The sequence below is a fragment of the Siniperca chuatsi genome, linkage group LG12, assembly GCF_020085105.1.
Source record: "Siniperca chuatsi isolate FFG_IHB_CAS linkage group LG12, ASM2008510v1, whole genome shotgun sequence".
Taxonomy (NCBI): domain Eukaryota; kingdom Metazoa; phylum Chordata; class Actinopteri; order Centrarchiformes; family Sinipercidae; genus Siniperca; species Siniperca chuatsi.
This window is the reverse complement of record NC_058053.1, coordinates 16,801,181-16,821,404: the sequence shown is the minus strand read 5'-3', so window position 1 is coordinate 16,821,404 and position 20,224 is coordinate 16,801,181. Positions and strand designations below refer to the sequence as shown.

Here is a 20,224-nt window from a genome sequence, read left to right as displayed (position 1 = left end):
CACTTCATCTAACACTCCTTCCAAAGGGTGCAAAGATCACTAGTTTCGCTAGTTTTTGGACAGGTTATGGTTATTGATTTCTTTATTTGTGATCAGCCTGGCTGCCACTAATGCCTTGGTTTTACTTAGACTCACAAATCTCTAACAACAAGGCCCCGAGACCCTTATGGGCCCCAAAGGCCCCAGGTTGAAAGTGTTATTGTAAATTTGTTTGGAATATGCAACACTAAGACACAATATGTACTAGTGTTGTCACGATACTAGAATTTCTAACTTCGATACGATATCTTGAAAAATATCATTATTCGATACCATTTTCGATACCACGGAGAAAAAAACTGCCACAATATTAAGGGGTTATGTTTTTATTTAAAGCTAAATATAACAAGTCTAGAACATATATTTTACATTAACAAAACTGTCCTGAGGTAGTGCACTTGTTCAAAAGCCTCTCAGATTGCATTACATTCAAAAACCAATAAAGTGCAAGTAAAAAAAAAAAGTGCAATCTTTTGTATTTCCAAGTAAAATCAAATCACAATGTCAATAAAAGATACTTAAACTTCAAGCAAAAACAAAATCAGTGCAATCTTATGCATCAAGTATCAAATTAGTAAACAAAATAATTAAATGGAATCTGTTGCTGCAGTTTTTGACCACACTTTTAAAATGAACTGAATGAACTAATCTAAGAACTTAGGTTAATGGTAATAGATATTTGTTAACATGAATAAGCAATGAAAAATACTTACAAAACATTTGTTAATCAAAGTTAAAAGTTGATTTAAACTAACATTCACTAATACATGTACTAATTAAAATCCAAAGTTCTATTTGTTAATATTTTTTCATTGGACCAGAGCTAACATGATCCGTTATATTTTTATTACCTAATACCTACTGTTATCAAAGATTAAAATATACTGTAACAAATGCATTGCTCATTGGTCGTAAAAGCTGGTTAATACATTAACGTTATTTGATGAACAGATTTAAACGCAAACGTGCGTGCATCACATGCGAAAACAGTGCTCACTGGATCGACATGAAGTCGTCAAGTCACCTTTATTTATATAGTGCTTTTAACAATACAGATTGTGTCAAAGCTCTTAACAGTAGCAAATTGGAGGATAGAGTGTCAGTAATGTATAATAATAATACCAACCTCGAGAAATTCTTTATACAGATCCGGGTGTCGGTCTCTCAGGTGCTTTGCTATATTAGTGGTGTTAGCGCCTTTTGTTAGCACTGTTCTGTAGCATCTCTTGCATATTGGCTTGCTTGTGTCCTTCGGCTTTCCATGTTCATTTGCCTCATATGCAAAATATTTCCAGATAGCACTCCTGCTGTGTTCCTTATCAACCAAAGCCGGTCGCGCGGGCGTTGCACTCGCCATCTTTCCATTCACTTCACTTTTGCTAACCAGAGCGAATGAGACGAGTGCGAGTGCGCGTGTGGTGGTCGTCAACACGCCTTTGGAGAGAAGTGAAAGTGCGGCTAGTATCGATACTTCGGGAAATTAGTATTGGTACCATTCAGATATTTCAGTATCGATATTTATCAAAATATCGATATTTTTGACAACACTAATATGTACTGAAATAACTCATGGCAGGTCCTGCATTTTTACTTAATCATGAGGTCCTGATTTGCATAGGGGCCCTGTGTCAAAATATAGTTTTCATACCTTTCTACTTTCATTAATATTAAGCATATATGGTGTATATACCTAAATAAATGTATGTTTAATCAAATTACCACAAACTAACTGACACACAAGCAAACCTGGGGCAGGATATTATTCCAGACTAGGATTGCTGGTTGTTTTTTTGGGGCTCTTTGCAAAATATAATGAAGCTGCCATGTGTTGTCTACCATGTGCACTGTACCTGATGGGTACTTAAAAGACAACAGGATACATAAAAATGGCAGGCTGGTTCTCTTAGTTATCTAACAGTAAAGTAAAAGGACTGTATTCAGTTATTATCAAATAAGAGATAAGTATAAACAAGAAATATACCCATGTGATGTATTTTGGCAGTTGGAGAGGTAATTACCTTGTGATTACCTTGAGGGTGATTTGGCTGATTATGATGGTGGCTGGTTGATCAGTAAACACTTATTGTTTAATTAATGTATATAGCAACCTTTGGCTAGGGTAGCTTTGTGTTTAACACCTTGATCAGATATAACACTGGTACATTTTATGTGATGACATCACCACATGAGCATCTGTGGTAACAACATGTGGTTTATCTGTAGACACAGGACATTATCTGTACACTGACAACGTGTGTGTGTGTGTGTGCGTGTGTGCGTGTACTTAGAAACTCACCAGTGAGGTTGGTGCGTGCGCTGTAGGATCCCAGGTACTGCCCGTCTGTGTTGGGTGTGTAACACTCAAACAGACCCTGGTCCTTGGCCTGCACTTTGGTGATATGGAGCACAGCAGAGTCACGGCTCAGCTTCTCCACATAGATCTCTTTACTATTCACCCTCTGGGCATACACGGCATAGGCATAGTTTGGCTGAGCCGTGCTCACGATCCGGATCTCCCTATCCGGTGCTGATGGCAGGTACATGGACCACTCAAAGTCCTGCTCCACCCCCTCTTTGTAGCCAGTCACGTTGCACCAGATGGTCACATGAGAGCCCTCAGTCCGTATCAGCGGGCCACTTTCCACCGTTACCACTCTCTGAGCCACGGCAACACCGGCTACAGGCAGAGGTGAGGTGAGAGAGATGGAGAGAGAAAAGAGAAAGAGAAAGACAGGGTGGATGGGGTGAAGGCAGGGAGAGAGGAAAGAGAGAGCATAGGTTACAAAACTGCAGTTTAAATATTTAGCATTGGCAGAGTTTATGCTCCCCACATCTCCCAGGAAATACAGAAACAGTGTGACATGTGCAGCTAAGCATTCTGGAGAGCGCTCACTGAGGTTGAGGTATGCACATGCACACTCTCACCCAAACACCACTAACGACTTGAAACATTCACAGCAACTCTTTGTAACAGCTGAGATCCAATCACGCTCACTGCTATTACACGCACTTACATGTTAACCCTTCACCACACGGCCAGCACTGTAGCTGTACTACACTGAGGTGAGAGGCAGCCATCTGGGAGTTAGGAGAGAGGTCAGTGTGAGCTGGTAATGTTAAGTGTGCCAAGCTGTACAGAGTACAGGTCTTTTTGAAATGGATAATAAATACTATTTTGCCTGACGCATCCATAATCGTTAGTGTTCGTCATGATTTCTGAGCAAGGATTAGAGCTAGACTGATAAATCAGCCGGACTGATATATCAATTGACAAATATATCAATTAAAAAAATATCAATTGTCAACATTAATTAAATCTTAGCAATTATATGTCCAAATGGATATACATTGCTTTCAGCGAATGACATGCCAGAAGGTGCAGTTTAATTACATACATTAATACTATACTGTCAAAGGTCAAAACTGCTACCTGAAAAAGTAACTATACTGATTTATGAAATACCTGTACCTATCTGTCCTAGGTCAGAAATACAAATTCAGTTTAGACGTTTGCTCCTTGTAAGCATTTTCTACTCTTTAGATAATGATCTGCCTGTACCAGTGCTGTTTTATTTTTTATTCAAGAGAGTCTATTAATATCCATTTTCCAAATAAGACTGTAGGAATCTACGAAGGATAAATTTCAAAACATTTCTTGTGCAGATTTTATGTTTCAGAGGAATAAATAAGAAATATTCTATTGTCATACTTTGTTCTCATTAAAACAAAACTTGGTTCATGGTTCAGTCCACTAAATACATGCACTATTGTAGCAAACTAGTGAAGATTGATTATTACTATTCTGTATGTTGCTTTGTAGCCTATATTTAGGCAGACAGCATATGGGAATCTTGCCTGAACCCCTTGCATGTGCGCACACACACACACACACACATCCACACACACCTCCCCACACACATAGCATTCACCATTCAGGGAACAACTACAAACATCCCTCTCATTGGGGCCGGAGACAACAGAGCACTTACACATACCCCCCAAATCCAGACAGAGCGACAAATACACAGTTTCCTGTCTGCACAAGCAACTGGGGATTGCAGCTGTGTTTGTGTGTGTGTGTGTGTGTGTGTGTGTGTGAGTGAATGAGTGTGAGAGAGAGAGAGAAAGTCTGTATGATGCCGTGTCTGTGGGCACAATGCTTGGCATTAATAATTCACCAGAACAGATTTTTAATTTCAACATCCTCTCTCCTCTCATAGTAACTTTCTCTTCCACTTCCACTACATTCCCACCTTTCATACACTGTTATTAATGTGAATCCACGTATGCCCACGTATGTGTGTGTCCATGCGTGAGCATGCATGACTGTGTGTGTGTGTGTGGGTGGGTGTGTGTGTGCGGATCATATAATTTCCTTCCTGAGTTTGGAGCTTCAGGTCTTTTGTCTATTGCTTGCTTTTAGAGACACATTCCACTCATGAGCTAATAACATCTTTACAAATGATTTCTTTTAGAGTCCCTCACTTGAATGCGATTTGAATTCAGTCCCAGTGGCATACCAAAGTGAAAACTGATTAAAGTAATCATTCCTTATGGCTGGATTTCTCCCACAGGACTAATCAGGATATAAATTATGAAACTCTACTCATGAATGCTGCAACTTTAAAATTTAGACTTGTTAACCTTCTTCTTAAAGAAAAGGAAAATGTTTTATTTGGCCAAGTGGCACAATTATCTGCATATTAGCTGCCTCTAAGTTACTGCAGAAAAAAAATCATAAATATTATGACAGTAGAAATAACAAACAAATGTAAAGTATGTTAAGCTCACTGTAATGTAACTGAACCCTACCAGATATGTCCCTATAGAAATATTATAGGAATACTGTATGAGGCTTGAAATGATAAACTGAGTCAAACATTTTGTTTGCACATGGAAATGGAACTGAATAAATGAGCCACTTAACAAAATACATATTTTGTTAAGTTAAGTTAATAAATATGATGTGTTTGTATCTATACATTTTCTAGATCTCTGATAAAGTTCTGTTAAACTGTGAGCAGGTTCATGTTATCAGTAGCTAATATGGCTGGCACCTTTTCAGTCTTTTACCACCATCTTTGCAAATACTGCCATACCACACTGCTGTGAAACTAGAGGCCATAACCTGCTAAACATTTGGCCACTGGCATTTTAAAAAGTCAGTTAACATAGGAAATCCTTCCACAGTGAGCAAACACCAAACACTCTGTACTTAAAAACTGAGATTGACAGAAAGTCTATACTGAAGTGTGCTGACTGAATCTGGCTGAGCATGTTATGGGATGCATTAGGTAAGAGGCAGCCATCTATTCTGACTCAGGCCTTGGTTCCCTGTTTTTCTTCACTGTGATGTCAGTGTGCTAATCTGGCGGCGCCTAGTCTACCCACATCCAGCTCAGATCAGGTCAGAGCTGTACCGCTGCATCACTGCTTCTCATGTTGCACCTACTCATCTTGAACTGCTGGAAACATATTACTCATACATCCGAAAAAAAACCCAACATACTACTCATACTGTGTTGGTGCAAGAGCTTTCCTCCGCTCGCCTGTCATCCTCCTGAATCAAGCTGCCTCCTTACTTCTGATTACTCTCACTCCCTTCCTCCATGTTTCAACCATCATCAATCCTTTACTTCGTCCTGCCCCTCCACTCCCTGTATATTCCTGTCTCTTCTCTCTGCCTCGCGGTTGTCTGCGTCTTTTCAGGCAGGATTTAAGCAGCTCTGTGAGACTTCAAAGTGCCCATCGCTCTGCAGGCTGTTTAGAAAGGCTGACAATGACATACCAAACCCTGCAGACCTTCAACTGATCGCTCTATTCCACCACCCTTCCACAATAATCCTGTGCCTGCAACCTCCCCCACTTGTTCACCTCTGGCTGCGCTGCCTCGATCGCAGAGTGCCCATATTTGCTCAACAAGGCCTCAGATTTTCTATTATTAACGCTCATCTCTGCATAGCGCGGATGTCTTCCTACCCCTCTCTTCCTCCCACCCTCACTCTCTCTGGTTTTCCTCTCCTGTGTCTCATCTCTCATCTTTGCTGCTAGTTGCTTCCCACACAGCTTGTTGACTGGACGCAGGAAACATGCGTCCCGTGTCAGATGATGGTGAATGACTATGGACAAGCTCTCTAACTGACCTTGCTGTTCGTGGGCTGAAGCATACAGAGCAATGGGAGCAGATGACTCCAAACACACACACACACACACACACACACACACACACAAAGCTGCAAAGAGGATTATGCTAAGTGGAAGGGGGGTTAAACACTAATCCAATCATTTGTGGCCAGTGTCTTATTCTCAGTGGAAACAGCGAGGCCACTAGCATTCATGCCTACTACTCACATCATCACTCTTCTATGACACAAGATAATTATACACCTAGAAAGGTGTATAATAAAAACACTGCAGGGTGTAAGTAATATAGAGGACATTCACAGCAGTGTGGAGATGTGCTAATGTGGAGGTTTGAGTTGTCTATCATCTCTTCTCACTTTGCTTTCATTCCTAATTACACACACACACACACACACACGTTTATTTCACTATCTCTGTGGGGGACAGTCATTGACATAATGCTTTCCCTAGCCCCTTACCCTGTACCCTAAACCCAAGTCTTAACCCCCAAAAAGCAGTCTCCATTTTTGACCCCACAGTGACACAAGTCTCTATGGGTTAGTGTGCATTCAAGTTAAAGTCCCCACCGGGATATAAGAACATGAAGAACACACACACACACATACATACATGTATGTACACACAAATACAGAAGAAACCAGGCAGCAAAGGGTGAGCAGATACCTCAATAAGGTATCAACACCTCTAAATCTGTACTACCAAAACTAAGTCTTTGAGTATTGATACTAGCAACAACAGGATGGATATAAAAAAATGGATCGGTCGCTCTCCTCTATATTTTACCCACTTTTATTTAGAGTAGAGAAGCTCTCTTTGTTTTGTTTTAATCTTCCAACGAGAGTGTTTTGCATGCATGTGATTAAGTAATTAACACGAAATAGTAAAAAGAAATGCTATATATTTATATTTGGTGGGAATTAACATATACAGAAGTGGCCAATTAATGATGCATTCACTTCATAAATCATGGCACACTGCTCTGCCTTATGTGATGGTAGATAAGCCACTTTAAAAGAAATGAAAACTTATTTTTTCAGCTTCTTAGTATTATCAATGTGGTCCTACATTGCGTGCATGGGCTAACATGATTTGTCTTTTTCTTTGTGTTCTTCTCACTAGTTTGAAGTGTGCGGCGCTCAGTTGGAAAAAGGTGATGTCATGCCTTTCCATGCACCAATAAGGATTTACTAACATTTTAATTAGAATCTGGCGGCAGGTGTGGGGTTGGTTGCTAATCTTGCAAGGCCACTGTCAATCAAATCTGAATAAATCACACCCACACAGTCCCGGTGAAGGACTGAGTTTTGGAGTGTTAACCTCTGAATTCATACTAATATTGTTTAACTTTATTGTTATTATTATTTTTGCTTATCTAATGAATATTTAACGATATAGAGAAATCCTTAAGATTTGAAACCAAGATTTTTAATAATAAAACTACCTATATCAATAAGGTCGATTTTATCCCTGGTATTACTCAGATCAAAACCAAATGTTGTGGTAGTGCCCATCCCTGATGGTGTGTATGAACAGCAAGTCCTTATCCAAAAACTTTTGGGGAAAGTTGAAGAGCGGGGGAACTGAAGTAACTCCAGCCACTGAAATGTAAATTAATTATGATAATAATTAATAAATAATATATTGCCTGACGTGAAAAAAAGAACCTAGTCAATGTCCTATTTCAGGCTCATTACACAGATCTGAAATCTTGTGAAGATTTTCAGATAGCAAGGTAGAGACGAGGAAAGGAAAGGATCGCATGATGAGAGGAGAGGAAGAAGAGGAAGAGGGAGGAAGCTAAAGAGAAAACAAGAAACCCTGCCTCCAGGGTGCTGAACACCACAAAAATGCACAGAACTAAGTGAACATAAAAGCGTACCACTGACTTATGTGCTGCACATACATGTGTGACAGAGAGAAATAAACATTGGAGAAAGATGAAGAACATAAGAGTACGCAGCGCTGGTTAACCAGTCTCCAAAATCTGTCTCGCGTCTTTCTCCCTCTAGGCCCCAGAAAGCATTTGACCTTGTTAACATCATTACCAGATAGAGCACGAGTGTGAGGGAGACAGAGAGATTCCAAGATGAGGGAAAACTGGAGGGAGAAAGATGAAAGCGATAGAAAGATGAGACATTTTCATGCAAGAAAAACGTTAACATTTAGAGTGGATACGGGCATGGTACAATACGAATCGTGCCCGTTTCCTGAAATCGTGCAACAAAATAAACCTGATTGTACTTCATTATGTTGCTGCCTGCAAAATGATAATTACTTTTTCTTTCATCTTCTTCTAAATTTGACATAAGTGAATTCGTGACTCTGCTGATGCTGGTGATAGTGTAAAAACTCACATTGTCCTTGAGCAAGAAAGTGAATATTTGGCTGCTCACTCAATGTACATGGCATTGGGTAAGCAAGTCATCCTAATGTAAACCATGTAATGGAGTGATGAGAATCCCAACTCTTTCTTCCCCATAGCTTTCTCAGATTCTTGGATCTTTGGTTGATGGGCTCTAGGCAGCATTACAATTCAGGCCTCATTCCCTCGTTTTTTTCACTCCTTGCCCTTCCCGCGGTGATAATCATCATCTGCGTCAGAATGTAGAAATCAGTGTAGCAGGACTGTCATTAACAACCTCTGACCCTTTTGCCAGCTTCAAAACCTTCAACAAATCCCATATCCACTGCTTGATTTATTAACTGGGTTGTTTTAAAGAAAGATGAGGGTGACTGCATATTTCTACTGTACTGAAGAGAAAGCTAAATGATTTTCAGTGTTCAAGGGAAAAACATTCTAGTTGCTGGAAGCCTGTCAGCTGGGAGACAGGTGTGACACCCTGTGTGTGTGTGTGTGTCTGACATGGAGAAATACAGCGAGAAAGGGAGACTAAGTGTTCTAACTTCCATTAGAGGGGCAGTTAGACAGGCCAGTAGGCCGCTATAACAGCTGACAAACAGTTACAACAACCCATTACATCCACGCAGCTCTAATCAGTGCAAGATCAAGAGAGTACAGGAGCATTCAGAGCGTGGGAAGATGAAGTGGATGTACTGTACATCACTATTTCATCTTTGTATGGCTCAAGTAAAGACAGCCAGGTGATGTCAGGGTTACATGCGCAAGGATTACAAGATGAGGACAGTTACACGGAAGGAAAAATTCATAGCCTTGGAAAGCAGGAAACATAGCCACGTAAAGAAGAAGACATACTGTTCATGTATGGTATGTGAATGTACTGCACATTTATGCTCCCTCTATGACTCCCAATATTTCCAGCGGGAGTAGCGGGAGTAAGAGTTTACATGAAAATTCTGTATCTTGGATAGCTCTTCTCTCTCCCTTTCACAACTGGGACAGAGCTGTTTTTAAAGAGACAGTTAAACATTTTGGGAAATACACTTATTCACTTTCTTGCCAAGAATTATATGAGAAGACTAATACCACGCTAGTTTGTGTGCACCAAATATAAAAGTTACAGCCAGCAACCGGTTAGCTTAGCTTTGCATAAAGACTGGAGAGAGGGGGAAACAGCTAGCTTGGCTCTGTCCAAAAAAGGTAACAAAATCCACCTACAAGGACCTCTAAACGTCATGATTTAACATACAAGTTACAGAGGGTTATATACTGGACTATTTCTTGGCTGCGAGTAGCCACTGTTTGCCTGGCAACCACACAGTGACAACTAGATGTCAGGATGTTAGAGCTCACAGCCAAGAAATGGTTGTATTAGCTTACAGAACCATGCTAGCAGTTTACCTCGTTTTCCAGTCAGTTATGCTAAGCTAAGCTAACCGGCTGCCAGCTGTAGCTTTATATTTACCGTACAATGATTTTACAATGTTAAGAGTGTTTTTGCTTTCAAGTCTTATATCAATTGAAGTCTTTAGAGAGTCAAGTGCAAGTCAAGTCTCCATTTTTGTGACTCGAATCCAATACTCTGCTCTGAATTGGGACTCCTGCTTTGTGTCACACCTGGGTCATGCTGTCCTCTGCTCTCACTATGCTAACTAGTCCTAATTTATGGCCCCCCTGGGCTACAACAGTCATGACCCCACCTGCGCTGTTGCTCATAACAGCTGGTGAGAACAGGATGGAAGCAATGAGGGGTTTTAAGGCTAATTCATACTTCAGTGTCAATGTGTTACTGTACACTGTAGGTGTCTGTAGCCATTACACTGTAAATGTAAATAAGAGTACGGGGCTATGCTCTCTTAGCATAAATGTGATTTTTCTGTGGGCTGATTCATACTCCTATCTGTTTCCAGTGCTGGTAGTATTTGTCTATAGTGTCAACAACATGGAGCAGATCATAATCTATTCTTCTCTGTTGAACAGCTGCCTCTTCATCCTCCCTCCTACACCCTCAGCTGCTTCGCCTTCCTGTTTGACCACGATGGAAAATAACATTTGAGTTTTATTGTTTCATCCTGAGTAAACATTTGAAACAGATAAACAGCATGCAGGGATTCCACTGATGATTTTCATCAAATAATAATTTCAATCAAAATCCTCATTAGTGATGCCAGACAAAATTATTATAGTGTGCATTCAGGTTAAAGTCCCCACTGGGATATAAGAGCATGAAACACACACACACACACACACAAGATGTTTCACTTATTCACAAATCAAAGTAAAGCTTGAATATTATGCCATACTATACTATACATGAATTACACTGTGAGCAGTTACAATATGAGCACATAAAGAAAATCAAGTACTGCACACAGGGAGTAATCATACTCTCCATCATTTTCCTCATGAATGCCCCTGTCAACTTGCTTTTTTTGGCACTTGACAAAAAGGAGCAATTTTCAAACCTACAGCCTATGCTTCTCACTAACATTTGGAGAAAATCAAGTTATGACATGGAAGATATCAAAATAATCATATAAAAGATTAAATTATATAGTTTGCATATCATGTGGAGTAGATGAAGTCTTGTCGAATCTACAATGCTGTGGGTCATTGAGAGCTTGGTAAACATTTACAGTGTGACAGATGGTTACAGTTAGTCTGTATGTGATGAATAGAAGATGTGGCAGGACTGTCTGTGAGCCACATGGAAGTGTTTAGGTTAGTAGTTAAAAGTGCCAATCATCCTTTCATAGAGAATTAGACCATTATCCTATCTACTGTTTATAACAGTAGACAAAAGACAAAAGGTGGGAGACAAAAGGGTCAAGATATAGCGAACAGAGGAAAGTTGTCAAACTGGTTCAATCATGTCAGCCCATGCACGCATGCACACACGCCACCAGTACATTAAGTGCCTCAATCTACTCCCTTCACAAAAATCCATTAACTCTATAAGGACACCTGCTACCCCACTAACATCATCTCCCCAACCCCCAGTCCTAGGCAACCTCAACCCTCCCTCAAACACACACACACACATCCCCCACGCTGTCTGAATGACAAAGCATTGTATCTCACATCTACCCCAAACAAAACTTTCACACAGACTATGCAAAAAAAAAGCTCATCTCATAATATCCTGTCATAAGCAACTGTTACAGCAGAGTCGACTAGATGTTTGCGTTAATTGTTGTAAAAGAATGTGTGGCTATAAAACATTCAGCTATCTTCGGTCATTATCCATCTTGCGCTTGTGCACAATTAAGCCTGACAGCTGTATCTACTTTATGTACAGTGGTTAGTTTTTGTATGACTGGCAGCTTGCTATCAGTTCCCACGTTTGCGCATTAAGCTGCAGATTGGAAAGGAAACTAATTAACTATTAATTAGTCTACTTCAAACAGACTTTTTTTCTGCTATTGTCAGTCATTTTGCCTTTCAGGCAGTAAAAGACATGCGCTTGTAAATTCATGCATTTATGCATCAGCAATTAGACACAAACACACACATGCATCTCTTTGGTTTTGGGTGTAAAGCGGAGAAGAAGCACATTAACAGCACATAATGGCAAAGTGAGTGAAGTGCTCTTTATCATTGCGTAAGAGGATTTTTAAAAAGGGAAAAATAAAATCGAACATGAATGTAGACATTTATTCATGTGCGCACACACTTTTGAATGTGCACACCGACACTGAATATGGATCACTGGTGTGCAGGTGTGGAGCGGTCGTCATAGTTACACCGCCTGGTGTGTATCCCACCAGTGTGGGATCTGCTCGGGTAGAGGATCAAGCAGGAAGCATGGGAGTGTGGCTGCACCGGAGGACAGCAGCTCAGAGCACTGTGGGTGCTTGTGTGTGTGTGTGTGTTTGTGCGTGTGCATGTGTAGGAGTAAAGTGGAATCCTCTAGCCGGCCAGTCATCATCACTCCAAACACAAAACAGCAGAGGGGGGAGGAGCAGACCAAATCCAAAGGGGAAGGGGGCTGGGTTGGTCTTTTATGGGCAAAGAAGGTGCTCGTAAACAGTCCAAGGTAGATGTGGCTGTTAAACGCAAATTCTTCCACTGACACAGCAAGGAAGATAAAAATATCTGGTTTGGATCACACTTGAGAGCAGTTTCTAATTAGTGCTCTTTGAAGAAGAGGTGGGCTGGGCATAGTATTGTTTAGAAAAGAGTGGGGGAGGAAGGTCAGGGGCTATTCACTGAAGGAGGAGGAGGCAGCAAGAGTCCGTTTGATTCAGGAGAGGCAGAGATACATGCAAATTGGCCCAAAAGAACACTTAAACGGTTTACAAACTAAATGGCTAAAGGGATGTTGTTGGATTGTTATCACAAAACAAGAGATACAATCTCAGGCGTGACAAGATGTGCAGGCACAGCCATGTGATTCTGGCAGGGAGTTGTGATGTGGGAGAGTCCTGACAGTTAACCAGAAGTGCTGCTGCAGAGTCAAAATCAGACACAAAGCAGACGCTGCCTCTGCTCTGGCTCCAGCCACTTTCCTGATTCACTGTGGCCAGCAGGAAGTCTCCCTCAAGAACTTTATTTCACTTCACACAGTCACTCATCTCCCCATTTGAACTGAAGAGAGACTACAGCTCAGATCTGGGTCACGGGGGAGGATCATCATTAAAATAAACAGACACTACATGAGAAGACTAGCTAAGAAGATTATCCACAACTAACTTTAGTTTTTGATTTATTGCTCTGCTAGCAATAAAGTTCAGTCAGTTCAAGCTCAAATGTTCCGTGATCTCTTCTGAAAGCTCCATTGGAGGAAAAGTTGCTTTGTTCCTTTCACCTTTGAGAGGAGGGAGAGAGGTGAAAACCTGATAACAGAGGACAGTGGGGTTGTTGTAAAACTGCAGTGGTAGTTGGGTGTGAGTTTCTGTAGCCGACTGTGAAGTCTGTATTACAGAGCAATTACTTGCCCTGTGGGTAGTAGACACTAGTTACCAGTATTTGACTTGCCTTTAGGTGCACCTCATGTAACAAAGTCCACAAGCACACATCCATCCAAAACACATCCATGCTAGCACAACCACACACCCCTCATCCAGGTTCTATTGATCCGTGACTAATAGGACATCTCAATCCTGACAGTGACCTCTGAATGTCCTGCGTTTTCATAAAGCATCTCAACTTTAATGAATATTTACTGAAACCTACCACACAGCTGGTGGATGATAGCCAAGCTGACAGCCATGTTTCTGCTTTTGTATTGTTTGTTTTTTGTCAGTTGAGTCAACGATGTTATGATATGAAAAAAACAATAGCACAAAAGGCGTCTTGTCATGGGTATACACAAAGACGTGGGTCTAGTGCTTATGATGCAAACAAGCGTGCGTGCAACTACAGAATGTAGCAGGCACAGAAAATAACAAGGGGAGCAAACAGCACCACAATCAGACAGCTGCACAAGCCCCTATTTCCCCTAACAGAGAGAAGTAGGTCCTCAATTTCTGGTGGCAGGAACAGGCAAAACTAAACTTGGGACAATCACATGTACATACACCAAACTTTTCCATAGCATATACATAGCTCTACATCAGCTATACAAACAGCTAGACAGTGAGTTATTGCATTTTGCCTCACTGTCTAGACAGCACTCTCTCTAATGTCAGCTGAGGCTTACAAACACATGGAAAGCATTCCCAGTGTGGTAACAGCTGACTCAAGAGGCACAGCAAGATGATGCGTGGCTTGACCACACACAAGCCAAAATCCCTGTCATTCTGGGGTGGGAGATTCCAGCTGTCATTCTTATTTGGGACAGAGGAGAGGCTGGGGTGGGCATCAGGGAGTGGCCCTGCAAACTTTGAATTCTGACAAAGTTTGAAATGCCTATGAGTTGACCTCAACATTTCCAACATTTCCATGACCATAAAAAGTTAAAAAGTCCATACAAATAATTATGACATGTGTATCTGTATCTGTATGTGTTTTCTTCCTTAACCTCTAAGTAGTTTAAACAGTGTACCTTTATCTTTATGCAAACAGGGAATCATCTTAACTTTCCCTTAAATGTACATCATAACATTGAAAAACTATATGGCAATAAGTAAAATTCACACAGTTGTCTAGATGAGTCAGTTCCACGTGCCAGATTTCTAAATTTATTTCACTGTTAATTATAAACTTGTTTCACATTAACAAATGCACACATTTTGATGAGTATGTCTGAAATGGAAAATTAGATTGTTCAATCTCTAACCACTTTCAAGTCTTTGAGACAATTGTCACAGCACCACTTGGACAATCCAATCTATACGTAAGTGGCTATAAGTGCTGCCTTCTTCCACTGTACAAAAGTTCTGAAAAAGAAATGGCCCAATAATATGCCTAAAATGGAAATGAGCTCTTAAGTACCTTCATGTTGTCTGATTGGATCAATTATAGGATTATAAAAAGTTTAATGGCGTTACTACAACTACTTTTCTCTTTTCAATCAATAGCACTGTAATGAGCCAGGATAACAGGCTATTGTTTCAGAGTCTCACAACTGACTTGAAACCACTTATCAAAAATAGCATCAAAAGTCTCACTAAAAGATAAAAATGACAGTAAGGAAACAAGAAAACATCTACCACACACAGGGAGGCAGAAAATAAATGGAGAATGAAGGCAAAATAGATGCTCTTGAAGGATCATACCACTGTTTTTGCAAGTTTTACTTCCTTGACTAAAAAGCATGTTCACTTTATATTACCGCTTACCTTTTTACAAGCAGTGTTTCAACTTTTTGAATTTATTTTTCTTACTGTCCAGGTAGTCACTGGTTTTCATCTATTTCTGTATGGAGTCTTGAGATGTGGATTCCATCACAGTGAGCATCAAATCTGCAGTGTATTTTTTCCATTCAAGTTTCATTGAAGTTCCATTATTGTAGTGTGGTAATTGCACCTCGCAATAATAATAAATAACAGAAAATGAATGCAGACATGATGTATGTTTTGTGTTATGTAGACATATTGGTTATGTTCCTTTTGAAAAAGAGGCCACACCCACTGTCACACCCCACTTTTAGCCAACTGGTATGAAAAATGTATCACATTTTTCCTATCCCGACGACCAACCATTTGATACGATTGTGCAAATTCATTCCTAACGTGTTCAGATTGTGTGAACAGGGTGAAAACAGCACCTGTCCTACTGAGTTGGCAGAGCTAATCAAGATATATATAAATATATAAAAAACATCACATAATGACAAATGCGTGAATAACTGCAGGAGGCAGAATGTGCATCTTGTCAGACATAAGCTTTAAGATTTTCCTCTGTACAATGTGAAGCAGCTCTGAGACCAGCTGATAAACCAAACCAGTGGCAGCTCATCTGAACCTGGGCGACTGCAGGCTGCTCTCCTGTCAGCCCAGTAAATGGAAACCACTCAGGCATTTCACAGCTAAACCAGCCAGCCTTGCTCATATTACAGTTCAATTTAGTTATATAAACTGGGATGTCTTGGGTACTTTAGGTTGGCTCCCCATTTCAAACACACTCTCATACAAACAGAAGCACACCCCCCCAAAAAAAGCACACTGTGCTACACCACACCAAAAGCATCACATCTCACTCTCTGTGAGGGAGAAGGAAGACAACCTGTTTGTAAAGCTAATAATCATTTGTTCCTTCAGGCAACTCTTTTTATATGCTTTATATCATATACCCCAGTGCCACGAATAAGCACACGCACTCCCTCACACCTGGTTGCAACCTCAGCAGCATAAATAACGCCAATATAAGATTTGCCAGGCAAATAAGTGGCACCTCTGGGTTTAAGAATGACTGATCCAGTCTCCATCTAACACAGCTGTCATCCACTTTTATTTTATTGTTTTTTTTTTTTACAACAAATACAAGTGCAAACACGTATGCCACATGACACGCACGGCAAAATCAGACAGCTGATCACACACAAATGACAGATGCACATTTCACTTAACACAGATGTTTGTGCATGCACACTAGGAGAGGGATAAACAACTGATATGGCAATATGTTGCCATAGATTCTGTTGCGATGTGTTACTGATACACTAGCACCAATATTGCATCACTGGAGCATCCTTATTTGAGACACTTTAAACTTGTAACTGCTCTGATTTCTAATCAGATGAGCCTTTTGCAGGGTGATATGATAGTTTTACAGTATATTAAGATGTCACATGCGTACATGTTACTGTTTGTGTTAAATACAGGCTGAGGTTCATGCAATGTTGCAAGCAGCTTAATTCAAGTTGTATAACACTTTAAACTGAAAGCTTTTTAGTCTAGTGAATAAACATAATGTTATTGGTTCTTGCTTTTTGCCCTTTCAGAGGTATGTGTTCCTCTTTTGATATTGTGATGCACAGTTGATGATTTTAGGGCTGCAACTAACGATTATTTTCAGCATCTTAAATCTACTGATTGATTGTTTGATCAATAAAATGCCAATAAATAGTGACAAACACCCATCACAAGGTCCCAGAGCCCAATGTGACGTCCTCAAATGTCTTGTTTTGTCTGACCAGCTATCTAGCTCTAAAGATATTCAGTTTACTATCATGAAAGACTCTGAAAACGAGAAAATATTATCATTTGAAAAGTTAGAGCCAGAGAATTGTGCTTACAAAACAACTTAAAAATGATTAAACATTGTTGGCAATTCATTCTCTGTCGATCAACTGATTAATAAGCTCTGGAAGATTTATTTGCAACATATAACAGAATTGCCAGCCTAATATCACCAATAATGCTAGCAACATGTCATAATATCATGAGCCCCCTTGTGATTTGTGCCAATGATCCACTCAGACACACCACATAAAACAAAACCCACTAACACCTGAAATGTTCTTCACCACCTCAAACTGCTTCCCATTTAACCATGTGATTCATGATTATTATGTAATATGAAAACCTTCCCTTATCCAGCCTACACTGTAGATTAGATCTGTATTGTGACTGTGTGCAGACTTCTCTAGCCTACTGTACACGGAACAATACATCATTTTGTCATTTACAGCCTGCATCCCAGTGAAAGTGACTTCTGATGCGCTGAAAGGGGACATGAAGCAAGGCGCAGACTGGTAATCCTTTTGGCCAAGTGGGGGCCTCCAGCAGGCCGACTTCCACTCCCACTCCTGCCCTCCCTCCCCCGTCCCCCTGTCCCCCGGCAGCACTGACAGGCCTCCCCATCCAGGAACAGAAAAGCCATCTGGTGTTTGTTTGGGACAGTTCACAGGCAGGATGTATTGTGTGTACGTGTATGTGTGTGTGTGTGTGTGTGTGTCAGCAGTCATGCCTGTATGAATGTGTGTATGTGTCATGCTGAGTGTCATCGGGTGAACATGTTGAACTCGCATTTGTCTGTGAAATCCAATAAATTGCAGGTAAGTGGCAAATGTGTGAGAACTTAACACACAGTGGGTTTACCTCGAGGGATGACTTACTGTACAACAAAGCTGACACTGAGTGTCTTCACACACACTGGGGTGTTGGTGATGTGTGATCCAGGTGTGTCTATGATGTGTGTGTGTGTGTGTGTGTGTGGCCTACCAATATAGCTACTGTATGTTTTTATGTGTGTGTATAGGCACAATAGCAGGTTGTCTGTATCATCATCCCTTGAACACAGGAGGTCAGACTGTATAGGATTAATCCAAATAAAGTCCAAATATCACATTAACCTAGTTCAGCACACACACACACACAGCTGTTCACAGGCAACTGTCATTATTGCAGTGATTATCGATGTAGCCTACTTTCACCTGACTCATGATGACTAGTAGTCTAGTTGCTCTCCCAACTAACCGGTTACAGATTCACCCCGTTAATCTAAACAGAGGGGGGGGGGGTTGAAGGCTGAAAGCTTCTTCAGATGACTTACCAAGCAGCGCACAGGCAAGAAGGAGCGCACCGGTTGCCATTGTGTGTTACCCCGCAGATTCACTTCCTATAGTCTATTCCCTTTAGACGAGGAGGAGATGTCTTGTCGGATATGACAATGTGGTTAACCGCTGGTCCTGAATCAGAATGAAGAAGAAGAAGAAGGTCTACGAATCCCGGGCGACAAAAGCGGCCGGGGCTTGTCTTGAGAGTCAAATCCACAGCCGGTGAGTCCGGCGCTTTGCCTGTGTCCGACTCCCCTCTCCGGCGTCCTCCTGCTTAAAAGCCTCGGGTGTTGCTTCCCCTCGCTTTCACCCTCACCTATAGCCTATCTGCTTTTATCGCTGACGACGTGTGCGAATGCCAGGCGCCTAGGCGACCCAACCCACTCCCCGTTTACTACGCATCCGAGACTGCGGAGTCTATTCACGCTCGCAGCCTCCTCGGTAAGAGACAAAAGTCCAGCGTGACTTGCGCGTATTGGGAAACCTGATTGCAGACAGGAGACTAAATGTGTAGGATACAGGGGGAATCTGTAGGTGCTGGCGGTAGGGAGTCAGACTGAAATAAGTCCTTGCTCCCTTTCACCGATGGGAGAGCAAATCGCAGTCCAAGCAGGCTCTGGCTTCCTCCACGGCAAATCCCGGAGACTATAATCAATCTCCCACTATCGCTCCGCAGAAAGCCCAATGGGCGGGCGCTCTAGATGAAGCAGACAAGGCTTTGTGCTCTGACACAATAAATCTGATTAATCAATGAATACTCCAACTCCAAACACTGGGTTCTCAATTGTACTACCAATACACCTGAGCCAGTGCGTCCTAAATCACAGCACTAAAATGCGGTTTAAAGACGGTTTAACAGCCAAAAAAAGCTGCTTCACTCATGAGTTCAAACACTGTCTGCTTAATTATAATCTGTCTGAAAATATATAGGTCCCAGAGAGAAACAGTCCACCGCGTCTCCTCTTCCAAGGTTGTTTTCCTGTTTCCTGCTTGGCAAACCACTTTTGTTTGCCAGGCAGTTTTGAAAACTTAACAGCGTGCTGTCTGCCCCCACCCCTACTATCAGAGACCACGCCCCGGCCGTGTGGGACACCGTCCACTGTGGGAGAGGCCATATTTGCATTTCTGAATTTAAATTCTAGGCCAGGACGTTGATGGTCTGAATAGGTTAAGCGAAGTGGAGGGTAATTAAGCCTCTAAAGCTACCAATTTTCTCAGCTTTTTATTTTGCAGGTTTAACCACCTTTTGAGGCTGACACCAACCATTATGCCACAAAATCACATTATACTGCATATGAAGTGCATAATGATATGGTCTTTTAATACTAGACTATTCATTTATGGTGTTTACTTGACTGATCACAAAAGTCACTTTCTCATGCATGACTTACCCAGCAGTCTGTGTGCTTTAGACATAAATTTTATATCACTCCCACCCCCCTATTTTCTGCTACCCCACACTGCCATACACACAACTGGCAATCAACATAATGAGGTGCCACTCTGCTTGGGAACTGTAGGAAATACCCCCCCCCAACACATTACAGTTCACCTTCCAGCGGTTTCAAGTTGCAAATTCCATCCCTCTTTGATTCAGATCATAAGCTGCTAAACCAAGCATTACTTTGACATGTGCTTAGATTTATTTATTTACATGACTCTGCTGCAATATTAGGAGGCTCTTGAAATAGACAGGGTGAATGGGAGTTTGCAGGGAAACAGAAAATAGCACAATGAGATAATACTCTTTGGTGTGAAGCTGCGAAAGAGCATTGCTTTCTGGAAAGGACAGAAATATA

At 41.2% G+C, this 20,224-nt stretch overlaps 1 protein-coding gene across 1 annotated transcript in view; it reads right to left on the bottom strand.

Moving 5' to 3' along the window:
- The window catches only part of igsf3 (immunoglobulin superfamily, member 3), a 70,756-nt gene extending 51,296 nt beyond the window's left edge, over positions 1-19,460 (bottom strand). The window contains exons 1-2 of the mRNA XM_044217510.1: positions 18,422-19,460; positions 2,336-2,716 (exon numbers count right to left, since the gene is read on the bottom strand). Of these exons, the coding sequence (XP_044073445.1) occupies positions 2,336-2,716; positions 18,422-18,461 (421 nt within the window). The 5' untranslated portion in view covers positions 18,462-19,460. The remainder of the gene's footprint in view (positions 1-2,335; positions 2,717-18,421) is intronic.
- Positions 19,461-20,224: the final 764 nt, after the last annotated feature.